The sequence below is a fragment of the Sceloporus occidentalis genome, unplaced genomic scaffold (genome assembly GCF_023333645.1).
Source record: "Sceloporus occidentalis isolate IW3139 unplaced genomic scaffold, rSceOcc1.0.p SCAF_1, whole genome shotgun sequence".
Taxonomy (NCBI): Eukaryota; Metazoa; Chordata; class Lepidosauria; order Squamata; family Phrynosomatidae; genus Sceloporus; species Sceloporus occidentalis.
In genome coordinates this window covers 184,137,525-184,151,195 of record NW_028316981.1, presented here as the reverse complement: position 1 = coordinate 184,151,195, position 13,671 = coordinate 184,137,525, and the positions used below count along the sequence as shown (strand labels likewise).

Below are 13,671 nucleotides of genomic sequence, written 5' to 3'. Positions count from 1 at the left end.
TGTTTGTTAGAAAGGATAAAAGAACAACCTATACAAAAGAGGTACTTCAGTCTCCTCAGATGCAGTATTCCATAATTATAGGTAACTACACTAAGGAAGTCCATTTTTTGTGGGGCGACACAGTGGTTCTTTCTGTGGCGATTTCATGTGGTTCTCGCAGACAAATCACGTATAATATTATTCAGAGCTTTAAAAGCTACAGAATACTGTGTGTGTATTTGGCGTAGTGATTTGAGTGTTGTACTGCAACTCTGGAGACCAGGATTGGACTCCATCCTCGACCATGAAACCCCAATAGGTGGCCTTGGGCAAGTCACATACTCTCAGACTTAGGGTAAATCTCCTCTGAACAAATCTTGCCAGGAAAACCCCATGGTGGATGGAGCCATAGCAGTTAAAGTGGTGTCAAACAGCATTAATTTTGTAGTGTAGATGCACCCTCAAGTCTTATCCATATTAACTGTCCTTACAGGGCTGCAGTGTTTTATGTTTTTGGGGCGCAGACACATTTGACAGAAGGTTGAAATTGAGGACATCTCCTGGAAAAGGATATATGGTCACCCTGTAGGGATAGCGGTCCCATTAACTACCTCTCATTTCCCTTGCTGGTGTAATGGTTAAATGCCAGTATTGCAGCCACAAAATTGTCAGTTTGATTCTGGGGTCCAAGATCCACTTAGCCATAGATTGCTAAAATGAGCACCCAGCTTATTTGGCGTGGTTAGCTTACACATTGTAAACCACTTAGGGAGTGCTTAAGTGCACTGATAAGCGGTACAGAAATGTACAGCCCTCCCTTCGTTCTCACGGACTTGGGTTCCATGCCTGTCGATTATCTGGGGGGGACAAACGGAGGGAGGTAGCAGTGTGCCTCCATTCAAGCCAGCAGGGTTTCAATGTGTGCATTTTTTTATTTTCATGGGATGTGTGTGTCCGGAACAGATCCCCGCGAAAAAGGAGGGGCGACTGTACTTGCTGATGCTATTGCTATTGGGAGGAGAGTCTCAATCTACCCTTAGGAATAAGCTATAGTTGGAAGAGACCGCAAGGGTTATCCAGTCCAACCCCATTCTGCCATGCAGGAACTCTCAATCAAAGCATCCCCGACAGATTGTCATCTAGCCTCTGCTTAAAGACCTCCAAAGAAGGAGACTCCACTACACTCCGAGGAAGGAGTGTGTTCCACTGTCAAACAGCCCTTACTGTCAGGAGGTTTCACAACGTCCTTTTTGAATTGTGGTGCCCAGAACTGGACACAATATTCCAGGTGAGGCCTGACCAGAGCAGAGTACAGTGGCACTATTACTTCCCTTGATCTAGACACCATACTTCTATTGATGCCACCTAAAATCGCATTGGCCTTGTTAGCTGCCGCGTCACACTGTTGACCAGGATGAAAAGGAGCCATTGCAGAACATCCTTTGTACAAATCCATGTAACAGTTGCCTTGTCTAGCCCACATTTTACAAGCTTGTTTGCAAGAATGTCATGGGAAACCTTGTCAAAGGCCTTACTGAAATCAAGATATACTATATCCACAGCATTCCCTTCATCTACCAAGCTGGTAATTTTATCAGAGAAAGAGATCAGATTTGTCTGGCATGACTTGTTTCTCTGAAACCCGTGTTGACTTGCTGTGATTATGGCATTCCCCTTTAAATGCTCACATTCTTGTTTTCCCATTGACATCCATTCTATAGTGGACTGTACCATCAGACGCCAAATTGGGGGGGGTTGCAGTTTAAAAAAAGAAACCTTCCTACTAATAGAATACTAGTATTATCAAAGGTAAAATGTGATTTACTCTTAGTCTATTGTTGTTATACTAATTGTCTAAGGAGGCTCTTGCTCTTATTCAAACAAAACGACCCCCCTGGATCTGAAGTGGTACAGCCCGCGTCGTTTCCTCAGATGATCGTCGCTGGATTCCTACTTGCCTCCTCCCAGCATGCACCGCGGCGGGGCGGAGGGCTTACGTCGCTGGCCTCGACGCGAGTAAAAACTACGACTCCCGTGATGCCCAGCGGCGGCTGAGACCAAGTGCGTCACGCTTAGGCGTCTCTTCCTGGGCCTTTGGAGGCCTAGTCCTCCCTCTCGCGCCTTCCTCGAGTTTCGCGCCGCTGTCTCTTCTTCTTTTGGAGGAGCAGCCATGCCGACCGGCGACTATGAGTGAGAGGAGGAGGGAAGGGAGGCCTTGGTGGGGATGGAGGAGGGCCGTGGCGGGGTCCTGGGTTCCGCAGAGAGGGGAGCTGCGGGTACACGCATAATACACGTGTGCGCCCGTTCACACGCACAGCGGTGGCATTCTGGCTCAGGAGGGGCTAGTTAGCCTTGGACTGCTGGGGGAAGGTTTCTCTGTTGTGGTTGCGTGACATATGGCGACCCTAAGGAGGACCTCTCCTGGGGTTTTCAAGGGGGTTTGCCATTGCCATCCTCTGAGGCCGATGGAGTGTGACTTGCACGTATGGCGACCCTGTCGTGGGGTCTTCATGGCATGATTGGTTCAGAGGGGTTTTGGGGCATGGCTTCCTCTCAGGCTGAGAGAGTGTGACTAGCCCAAGGTTCAACACGCAAGCCACTGCACCACACTTTGTGGTTGTTTCATGCTTTCAGGTCATTTCTGACTTATGGCAACCCTAAAGGGAACCTATCATGGGGTTTTCTTGGCAGTTTTCTTCAGGGGAGGTTTGCCATTGCCATCCTTTGAGGCTGAGAGAGTGTGACTTGCCTACTGTCACGAAGTCGGTTTTCACTGGGAGCTGGGCATGGAGAGTCCTAGTCCAACACCCAAATCCCAATGCCCAGGTGACCAGATGCCCTCCTTTCCCAGGACATGTCATTCATTCCCACCTTCTGTCCAGGAGGAATTCCAAAATGCCCTCCGTTTTGAGCATGGCTAAGAAGCATGAATTTCTTTTCCGTTTGGCAACAGCCTACATTTTTCTTGGGATGTCCTGCATTTTGTGGTGCCTTGTCTTACCTGGTCCCCCTGACTGTGCCACATGTCACCATGGCCCTCCAGGTGTTCAGCAGTCCCCATCATCATCCCTCACCAGTGGTTATGTTGCTTAGGGCTGATGGGGCTTTGAACCTAGAAACATACGGAGGTCAATATGTGCCCGCTCCTATTCTAAGGTTGAATAGTTAAATACTGAGCCTGGAGATGGGCGATAAGTAAACTGGGCCCTTGCTGAATTCCCTCTCCATATACTATACAGAGTGAGGAGGCAGAGCTCACTTCGACAGTGACCGACGCTGAACATCCATGGAAAAGGTTGGGATAGCATATCTGTCTATGTATTAACCCATGTGCTGGGAGCAGCTTCTTCATCTGGTATGAGATCTGGTATTATTGGGCCACACATCTTTTACAGAACTGAACTTGAGCAAGTCATACTCTCTCAGCCTCAGGGGGAAAGCAATGGCAAACCTCCTCTGAACAAATCTGGCTCATGATTTGTTTGCCTTAGGATTGCCACAAGTCAGAAGCAGCTTGAAGGCACACGACGTCAGCGAACAACTTCAAATGCATCTGAGGAAGAAGACTTAAATCTATGAAAGCTCCCGCTGCCAACTTGTTTCTTTCAGTTAGTCTCAAAGGTGCTACAAGATCTCTCTATATATTAACAGTATGCAGAGGGATCTTGTAGCACCTGTGAGACTAACTGAAATAAAGAAGCTGGTAACATGAGCCTTCGTAGACTTGAGCCTACTTCCTCAGATGTCTTACCTAGAAATGTTGAGAGCATATCTCCCACCACAACGTAATACATTAATAAAGACATATAATTCTCAAGTGACTTTTGCCTCGCTTTGTGTGTACACACACACCCTACACAGGTAATGCAGAGTAGGTTGTGGTTGGAAGGCTGGAGCCTTTGTGCTGTGTGTTGGTGGTCTTCTTCCTTTTGGAAGTGGGCAGGACAAGAAAGAAAACAGTGGCTACTGGCCCAAAGAGTTGTTTATTTTATTGACAAAATAATTGGAATAAACTGGCATCTGGACAGTGCTGGTGTGTGGGTTCTCCCCCTCCCCCTTGATACAACTGAAAAAGCAAATGTGTGGTTTGGTGACGTTTAATGGAGAGAGAGGAGTGTGATGCAGATAATAGGCAAAAAGGTATCAGAGGTGGAGAAACCAGCTGCTGGGATTAGAGAGTCAATGGAAGGCCCACATATGTTTATGGCTTCTGAGAGCAGACTATTAATTTAAGTTTCTACCTTTATTTCAGCTCCAAGCCCAGTTGGGCAGACCAGGTGGAAGAGGAAGGAGATGATGGTAAGAATTTTCTTGTACAGACTAATTATGTGCGTACTAAATAAAGAGTCGTTTTACTTGTCTATCCAGATGTGTAGGTTCTAAACTGCTTTTAATCAGAAGTCATTCATGCTTCCTCTTTAGTACAGCAGAGGGCAACCTTCAATCACGTATCATTTTTCCAAGGACCCTTTACTATGAGTTGGGCAACTTCTGGGGTTTTTTTGGGGGGGGAGTGCAATTACTGCTACTACTAGTACTATTAAATTTGCTGCTATATCAGTGGCAAAAATTAAAGAATGCATACATGATTTCATATATACATATATTCATGCTCCCCCTACTGAACTACTTGAAAATATGACCCAGCTCACTTATACTTTCTCAACTCGCCAGTTCTATTTCATGCTTTCAGACAGGTTTATGGCTCTGTTCAGGGGCAAGCAGCTATGTGTCGTACGGTCTGACTCTAGTCTTTATGCTTCCCAGTATGACTCTCCAGCCCAGAGAAATTGCATCTTTGCCTTTCCAAAGAAACAATGATCTTACTATAGAAGCCTGGGATTTGTATTTTAGTGAGGTTCCTAGAATTCATAATAATAATAATAATAATAATAATAATAATAATACATTGTTAAAGCTCTTTGGCAGAGTTCTACAGTCTGCCCTTGCCATACACAGGGGATGTGTTCTGGACACACACACACCCCGCGTAAGGCAAATCTCACGTATGCTGGAGTCCCGTTTAATTGAATGGTGGTGTGCCATTTTGTCCCTCGCCTCTCGCAATCTGTGAAAGCTGGAATCAATTTCATTGTAAATCAAAAGGTTCACCTCTAGACAGTGTAGTAATGTACTTTGAAGTTATTTATTTTTAAATATGTATTCTGCCTTTATGCCAAAAAAAGTATTCAGTGCATCTAAAACTAATAAAATTCAAATAACACAAATGCAACTAAAATACAAACAGTCTAAAAAAACACAATTTAAAAGAACAACATCCAGCTAGTTCAGACACCTTCGACAGCAGCCCATCTTAAATGACAAAGGCTAGTCTCAATAAACAAGGTATTTGCCTACCAGGGAAAGGAAATCTCAGTGTAAGCAAGGCTAGATGTAGAATTCCAGAGCTAAGTAGTAGCCAGTGGGAAAGTTTTCTCTTGCACCCCCACTAAATGTGCTTCCAATGGTGAAATTAAGAAAAGGTCCTCCCCCTGAAGATCTTGAAGCCCAGACAAGCTCATAAGAGAGTAAGCATTCCCTCAAAGAACCCAGAACCAAGTTGTATAGGTCTTTATAGGTCATAATTATTATGTTGCATTATGGCCAAGAGCAGACCAATAGCCACTGACATTGTTTTAGGAATAAAATCACGTATTCCCTGCAACAAACACTAGTCAACTGACTGGCTGCAGTGTTCAGGACCAGCTGAAGTTTAAGAACACTTTTCAGAGCCTGTTACAGCAATCTAAATGGGTTGTAGCTAAGGCCTGACTGGATCAGACATTGATACACTGGCCTTTAACTCTATTTTCTCCATATTCTAAAAATTCTGAAATCTTGTAAGGGCCATTTTAAGGTTTGAGTTTTTAAAAAAATAAACATGGAAGCATAAACCTAAGGAATCCCTAAAATGTGTATTGGGTTTTTGGACATCCTTGTTTGCTTCTAAAGAGATAGGCATTTGAGGCTGACATCCTGTTAGTGGCTCTTGCAGGCATAATTTAACAAAAGTTTGTGCATTCTGCAGACGCTGATATTCCCTTCTTCCATCAGCAGCACCCAAATCCCTCCAGTGTGTACCTAGCGTAGAGACACTAAAGCCCTCTGACCATTTTGTGCTCAGTGGAGAACAGGCAAGATTGCAGAAACATCTGGCTATGTCCATGTAGCCAGACAAGAAGTGATTATATCAGTTGCTGAGACCTCTGGGGGACTCAGGATGGATTCAGATGTAATTGCATCATGTCTGGCTAATGAAATGTATGGCCCCCCTGCTCTCCACCAAGCACAGAATGGCTGTGGGGTAGGGCTTCACCTGCTCTGACAGGTCCAGGGTAGTAAAAGGCTCAGCGTAGTTTGCTTCTGCATGCAGAACTACTATGCTGTATGAGCCATACAGAATTGTGGACTGAGTTTGTTATTACACAAAGTGATAGTCTCCTCTTTATGGAATAATTGTGACTGACATCATTGTTCCTCTCTCACACAGATAAATGCATCACCAGTGAACTGCTCAAGGATATCCCCCTAACTGGGGTGCTGAGTGGGAGTGGAGGCGGAGGTGGAGGTGGAAGTGAAAGCAGAGGTGGAAGTGAAAGCAGAGGTGGAAGTGGAGGTGGAAGTGCAGCTGCAGCTGCAACTGCAACTGCAGTGCCAACTGTAACTGTAGTTGTTGAACCAGAGCTTGTAAAAGGAGGTATGAGCTGGATTTCTTTCTCATAGAGATGTGAGGTAGAAAATTTTGCATAGCATGCATGTGCACATACACACATGCTTTGTATGGGTTGTTGTACTGGAATTAAATCAGGTCGAAATGGGCTAAATGCAGAATACAGGCTTCTAGTTATTTTTCTAAGGATACAAACATTGACAAACCTGAATGTCCAGACAAAATATTAATACACAGTTAAGCATGTTTCTGTTTTGCCAAATGTTTTGCTTCTCAGTCACAGATGGCAGTAGCAAAAACAGAATTTAACAAGTTTCATCCTTTAGTGAAGTAAAATGTTCAGTTGGTTGAACTTAATCAGATTTTCCTCAACCTGAAATGGAATGGATAAACAGTCCACTGAGTAAGTTAAGCTGAAATTATTACAGTTGTACCTTAGTAAAAGAAAGTTTAAAATATATCAAGTTCAGCTTCCATTATGTGTGTGTGTGTTCCATCAAATCACCTGTCAACTTATAGTGACCTTATGTATTTCTTAGGCAAGGAATACTCAGAGGTGGTTTTGCTAGTTTATTCCTTTGAATTTTCTCCTGCAGCACCTGGTATATGTTGGCAGACTAGTATATGTTGGCCAAGATAAAATGGAGTCTGGTGTTTAGGGTATTTAAGCAGGCAGCCTTTTAGGTATGAATCCTAAAAACAAAAACAAAAAAAGCAATGTTCTTCAAGGTGTAATTTGTGTTATAAGAGAAGCACACTCTCTTTACACTGTTACATATATTCCAGTAACATAATTTCCTCAAAGCCTTGTATGTATGTGAATATGCTATTTAAACCAAATATGCTAAATCAGATGATATTATTGAGAGCATTGGAAAATTTGTCAGATCAACTTTTTCTGGAAAATCCACATCACTGCATTTTCAAGTTTGTGGAATACAGAATATTCTGTAGACCCAGAAAGATTGAGATAATTTCCCTCACTTCTTTCCCCAGGACCCCTACCATCCCCCAAGGAGGTTGTGAATGGAAACATTAAAACAGTGACCGAATATCGAGAAGAGGAAGATGGCCGTAAAGTGAAGGTGAGTGCAGGGTTAGGATCCAGCCGCATCCTTCCCCTATCTTGTGGTGTTCAGTGGGACTGGACCCCATCCTCTAACTTTAGTTGATACAATGGAAATTCAGCTCCCCATACACCATATTTTTTCTTTGTGCTTTCCATGCCTTGTGGTTACTTTCTGTCCCCACGTGGCCTTTTTCTTTTTAGAATGTTCCTGTCCTGCAACATGGGGTACTAAGTTTTTGACAGAGATTGGTATTGACTTAATCAGACCAACTATGTTGTCCAAAATACACAGGCGCTTCCTATATATACCTTATGGTTATGATCCTGAGGTTACCCTGGTTTTGTTTTTTGCTAATTCCTTTTCTCAGTAAAATATGACATGTCTCTGTCCTTTTGCAGATCATCCGGACCTTCCGTATTGAGACCCGGAAGGCCTCTAAGGCTGTTGCAAGGCGAAAGGTAAATGATTTGGGGAAATTGGGGATGCTTGCCCCTTTGAGTCTTCCACTTTGTCCACTGGGCCTGCAGGGATCCTTTAGTGATTTCACCACATCTTCAAATCTGTTCTTTTGGCACTGTGGCAGGATCTGCCTGAAAGCCAGAACAACAGTAAACATTTTGAATTCAAATCAGTATTCCAGGGACTGGAAAGGTAAGGCTTTCCAGATGTTGTTTAAACTGCAGCTTCTGTGATCCTTCACCATTGGCCTTACTGGCTAAGATTGATGGGTGTTTCAGCGCAGCAATGTCTGGTGAGATAAATTACTCCTGTTCCTGTAGTATTTCCATCATGATCAAATGCATCACTCCCTACAGCGAGGAAGTTGTTCTGACTGAGCTAATAATTGAATGTGTGACCCATTTTAAGTACATTTTGAGGGGCACATTCCACAAGATCCTCCACCCTGTATGAGGCGGGTGCTTTGAAATAAAATAGTGTAAAATAAGCACACAAACTGTTATTTCCTTGTTTTGTGCTCTGCATTTGAAATGTATTTGCTTGGGGCTCTATAGAATTCAATCCCTTGCTCCTTCAAGAAAGGAATTACATCTACCTTCTTCAACTTTTAAGGATAATAAATGAGGCAACTTTGATCAAAAACATCACTTTACTCTTTCCTCACTTAGAACTGGAAGAAATTTGGAAATTCAGAGTTCGATGCTCCTGGCCCGAATGTGGCCACAACCACTGTGAGTGATGATGTCTTCATGACTTTCATCACCAGCAAGGAGGTGAGTGGCAGCATACACAAGAGGATAGAGAGAAAACCTCAAGAAGGCTGAGTGGGTTTTTTGTTTGTTTGTTTTGTTTTTTGCATGGTTCCGCTGGCTATTCCGCTTCACATTTGGCCATATCTCAAGTTGTGACTGATGAGGAGACTTTGTCTTGGGGCCTGTGTGGAGGAGGGACAGCTTGGTTTTCGGTCATATCACACACACTGTCCTCACTTTTGTCAGGACCTGAACTGCCAAGAGGAGGAGGACCCGATGAACAAGTTGAAAGGGCAAAAGATTGTGTCCTGCCGTATCTGTAAGGGTGATCACTGGACCACTCGTTGCCCTTACAAGGACACCCTGGGACCCATGCAGAAGGAGCTGGCTGAGCAGTTGGGGCTCTCCACAGGCGAAAAGGAGAAACTGCCAGGAGGTGAGTGAGGGCAGCCAAAGAGGCAACTGAAGAGGAGAAGGTACTCACTCCTGCAACTTGTAAACCAGTCTTCCTTCCTTCCTTCCTTCTGTTCTTATACCCCACTCTTCTGTCAGAATAGCTTACAAATTGTTAATCACACAGTTTGCTGCCTGCAGGCATACAGTTTTAAAAAGATATGAAACAAAAGGAGAAGGGGAATGGCAATGGGGAAGGGGGTCTGGTCCAGCAGTTCTTCTCTCCCTCTGAGGTCAGGGCCATGGCAGATGAATGGAGGAAGGGCCCATCTGTTTCTGGGCTAGGCATGATGGAGCTTTGCTCACCCCTTTCCCCCCCTCTGTGGCCAGGATGATGGCAGTTGGAATGGAGAGAGGAGCCTTCTTCTGTTTCTGGGCTAGGTATATTTTCATCCTTCGAGTCAGGAGGGAAATGGTATTCATGCAATGTTTGCTAAAATCATGTTGCATTTCTACAGAACCAGAGCCTGTTCAAGCCCAGCAAAACAAGACTGGGAAGTATGTCCCTCCCAGCCTGAGGGATGGAGCTAGCCGCAGGGGAGAATCCATGCAGCCAAATCGCAGAGGTGAGCTTGCTTATGTGGGAAGGCTAGAGCTGAATTTGCAGAGTTCTGCTACCAATACAGGCTGAGTATCTCTTATCTGGAATTCCAAAACCCAAAATTGTCCAGATAGGTGGCAGAGACAGTGACACCTTGGCTTTCCAATGGTTCAATGTACAAAAATGTTTGTTTCATAAACAAAACGTTTATATATATTGTGTATAAAGTGTAAATGAAACATAAATTAATTTTATATTTAGACTTGGATTCCACCTCGAAGATATCTCATTATGTGTGTGCAAAATCTGAAATCCAAAACACTTCTGGTCCCAATAACTACTCAGCTTGTAGTAATTAACTTGTGGGTCCACTTGGTTGGGCACCAGTTGTCTGGACAGTGCCTTATGGTCTCTTCAGTTTATAACACTCTGACCCAACTCTTTATGTCTTTCTACCATTGACTTTAGCTGATGACAATGCCACCATCCGTGTCACCAACCTGTCAGAGGACACACGAGAGACTGACCTGCAGGAGCTCTTCCGTCCTTTTGGGTCCATATCTCGTATCTACTTGGCCAAGGACAAAACCACTGGCCAGTCCAAGGTGGGGAAAAGGATTGTTGATAGGCAGGGGCTGTACTGAGGGAAAGGTTCAAACTTTGGGGGAAAACTGGCCACCATTAGGTTTAGGGAGACAATGTTCTGATAATATTATCTCTGTTGTAGTTGGTTGGTTGGTTGGTTTTTTGTTTCTGCTATTCACTCTCATTTGCTTTCCTTCAGGGTTTTGCCTTCATCAGCTTCCACCGCCGGGAAGATGCTGCCAGGGCCATTGCAGGAGTGTCTGGCTTTGGCTATGATCACTTGATCCTAAATGTGGAATGGGCCAAGTAAGTAGAACTATATTGCCCCTCCTTCTTTCCACTTACGGACTGTTCCTGTTCTGCCTCTTCCATTGTATAAAAAGGCAGGTTATTAGGACCATGCATCTATGCACAGTATAAGATGTTAGGGGTTTTGTACCATAGATAGTATGGCGTGCATCATGGTTGACCCAGGCTGGGTAAGACCAGTGGTTTATTTGATCACTGCAGAGGTGATTTGCCATCCTTGCTGTTTTTTGGAGCTGATTGTGGTTAGAATGGTCAAAAAATGTGACTTAGAGTGCTAGATTGGGACTTGTGGTTTCCTCTCAGCCTGACACTACCTCACAAGGTTTATTGTAAGGATGAAGTGAAGGATAAGAAAGTTATGCATGCCACCTTTAGATTATCAGAAGAAAAGTAAGAGACAAATGTAACCAAAAATTATGAAAGCAACAGACATCTTGGGATCTGAGAATGGGAAAGCTGTTAAGTCTATTTTCTGAATCTATGGCAGCTGCTCCTCTGTTTTCAGGTTTGTATGCTTTTTCCTATGAGTTTTTTGCTGGTAAAGCATCCTTTACCCATGCGGGATAATAATTCCATCTGTCTTGTTACAGTACTGTTTCCTTGTTTCTTTCACAGACCTTCCACTAACTGAGACCTGCTGCCCTACATTTGTCTTTTTATCCTCTGGAGGCGCTAGTCACTAATAAAAGGTTGATTCCAGTCTCTTCTGGTGTGTCAGTCACTGTACCATCAAAACAACCTTTCTGCAGGTGGACTCTCCCAATCTTCTTTGAAAGACTCTGTTGCCTTTTCTTGAATGACCCAGTTTCTCAGAAGCAAAAGACTTCTGCTGCTGTGTCTCCTTGCTTTGTATGCTTTTGCTTTATTTGTTAACACCAGTGACCCTTGTTGCACAGCCCCTTGAAATCATATTGAACTAATTCCACGGGTCTGTAAAAGAAAGGGATGTGGTGTGACTTCCCCAGTCAAATGTTGCAACTTTTAAAATTGTTTTTATTTACTACCTCTGCCCATGGTCCCCTGTGTTCTCTCCAGTAAGGGAAGGCACAAACCTGTATTGTGTTCCAGACTCTTCCAGTGTATTTAAAAAAGCTGTCATCAGGTTCATCAAACCAATAAAATTCCAACCTGCCCTATAGCATTTAATTTAACTCTGAGGATGTTCAGTTTTATCTTGTCTAGGATGCATAGCTGCAGAAGAAGACCAAGTTTCTACACTTTTGGACAATGGTGTATAAATGGAAATAGCGCTTTGCTGTAGTGGTGCGCTGTCTGGTAGCACAGGAAAATGGGAAATCAGCTGTTCAGCATTGCCTTTGTAGTTTTGATGCTGTTTTTAGCAATAAAAATGGTTTTAAAGTGCCAAGGACAGCTGCTTTCCTTCTTTTCCTACCTTTCCCTTCTGCATCTAGCTGATTTCTGACACAAGATGCCTTTTTTTCAGTTCTCTCTGTTGGTATTAAGCTTTTAAAAGTGGAGGTAGGTAACATGTCACCTACCAGCTGTTTAATTGCAACTTCCTCATGCATTACAATTGGGTCTGTTGTGGAGAAGGTACAATATCTGGAAAACCAACATGCAAAAGGTGCTTATAGCACCTTTTTGGGATTAACAGCTTCTATCTTTCAGTTAGTCTCAAAGGTGCAGCAAAACTCCTTTGCAGACTGATTTTCCAAATTAACAAAGCTATGTCTTTGGAAAGCCAAAAGATATTCGTCCCAATTCTACTATTTTGAAGTGTCGTACCCAGAACCAACTTGATAACTATTTTGGTATTTTTTTTTAAAAGAAAAGACATTTTGGATGCCCTTTTTTATTGAATAGTCAGGGAAAAGGGTGTACAATAAATGAATACATCTTTCTCCTCTTACATGAGTCCTTACTTTGCCTATAGCTTCCTCACATGAGCTGGCCTCTTGTTAGTGAAGTTGCACTTTGCATTTGAAGTGATGTTTCTGAGCAAGAAGCAAAGGCTGTATCCAGCTGAAGCATAAACAGAGCTGCACATGAGTTGCACACATAGTAGTGCATTAGAGTACATATGTAAAATCAGCACTCAGCAAATGCAAATGAGAAACCACATTAGTCAGGGGCTTTCCCAGCATACAGTGGTCACCAATTAGCAGACACTAATCCGCTTTGCATATCCTCCCATCCTGAGGCCCTGCTATCAACACCAGAGCAATACACAGATTAACATGTAAATCACTCCTCCCTACCCAGGGTCACATTGTGTGTATGTATGTGTATATACCCACTCCCTTCCATTCCAGTATTCTCTCAAGATGTCAGCCACAAACTCTTCTAGAACATGGCTACATAGCCCAAAAACCCCACAAAAAACTACATATACAAGATTATTTGCCACTTCCTGGACTCATACATGTTCTACCAGGCAAGCATCCTACTGAGTGCAATCATCTGAATTTTGTAAAGCAATTAGTTTCTCAAAGATTGTCTAGCAAGATGCGTATATTGAGGTATGTGGCAAACAATATGAGTTGAAGCTGGTAGCTTCCTTGTCTGTGGGTGTGAAGCTGGTTGCGTTGGTTAGAGTCAGCCAAACACCTTTAACCTATTAAAATATCTACTGTTTTTATTTTCTGCAATTGTGTCTTATTGAATACATTCAAGAATTGGAAGACTGGTCACGCTTTACTACGCTGAACCCCTGATCAACACATCCACTTGGGCAGTATTGTACTCAACTTGAGACCTAAGTACTAGATCAAGTGATGGAATTTATGGGGAAGAGAGCAAGATGAGTGAGAGGAACCCAAGTATTCTAGGAGACTTGGATGCCAGTTTTATCAGTTATGCAAACAAAAGTGCCAGTCTTCACTCTCCCCTTTC

The 13,671-nt window shown here is 43.4% G+C and overlaps 1 protein-coding gene across 1 annotated transcript; it reads left to right on the top strand.

Annotated features, from left to right (window-relative positions):
- The first annotated feature begins 2,029 nt into the window (after positions 1-2,029).
- Positions 2,030-11,964, top strand: EIF3G (eukaryotic translation initiation factor 3 subunit G). The gene is made up of 11 exons (XM_089486254.1): positions 2,030-2,169; positions 4,232-4,278; positions 6,470-6,676; positions 7,646-7,734; positions 8,118-8,177; positions 8,847-8,951; positions 9,177-9,366; positions 9,842-9,949; positions 10,393-10,529; positions 10,709-10,815; positions 11,434-11,964. Exons 1-11 carry the CDS (start codon positions 2,150-2,152, stop codon positions 11,447-11,449), a joined length of 1,086 nt encoding a protein of 361 aa, XP_089342380.1. The 5' UTR covers positions 2,030-2,149; the 3' UTR covers positions 11,450-11,964.
- Positions 11,965-13,671: the final 1,707 nt, after the last annotated feature.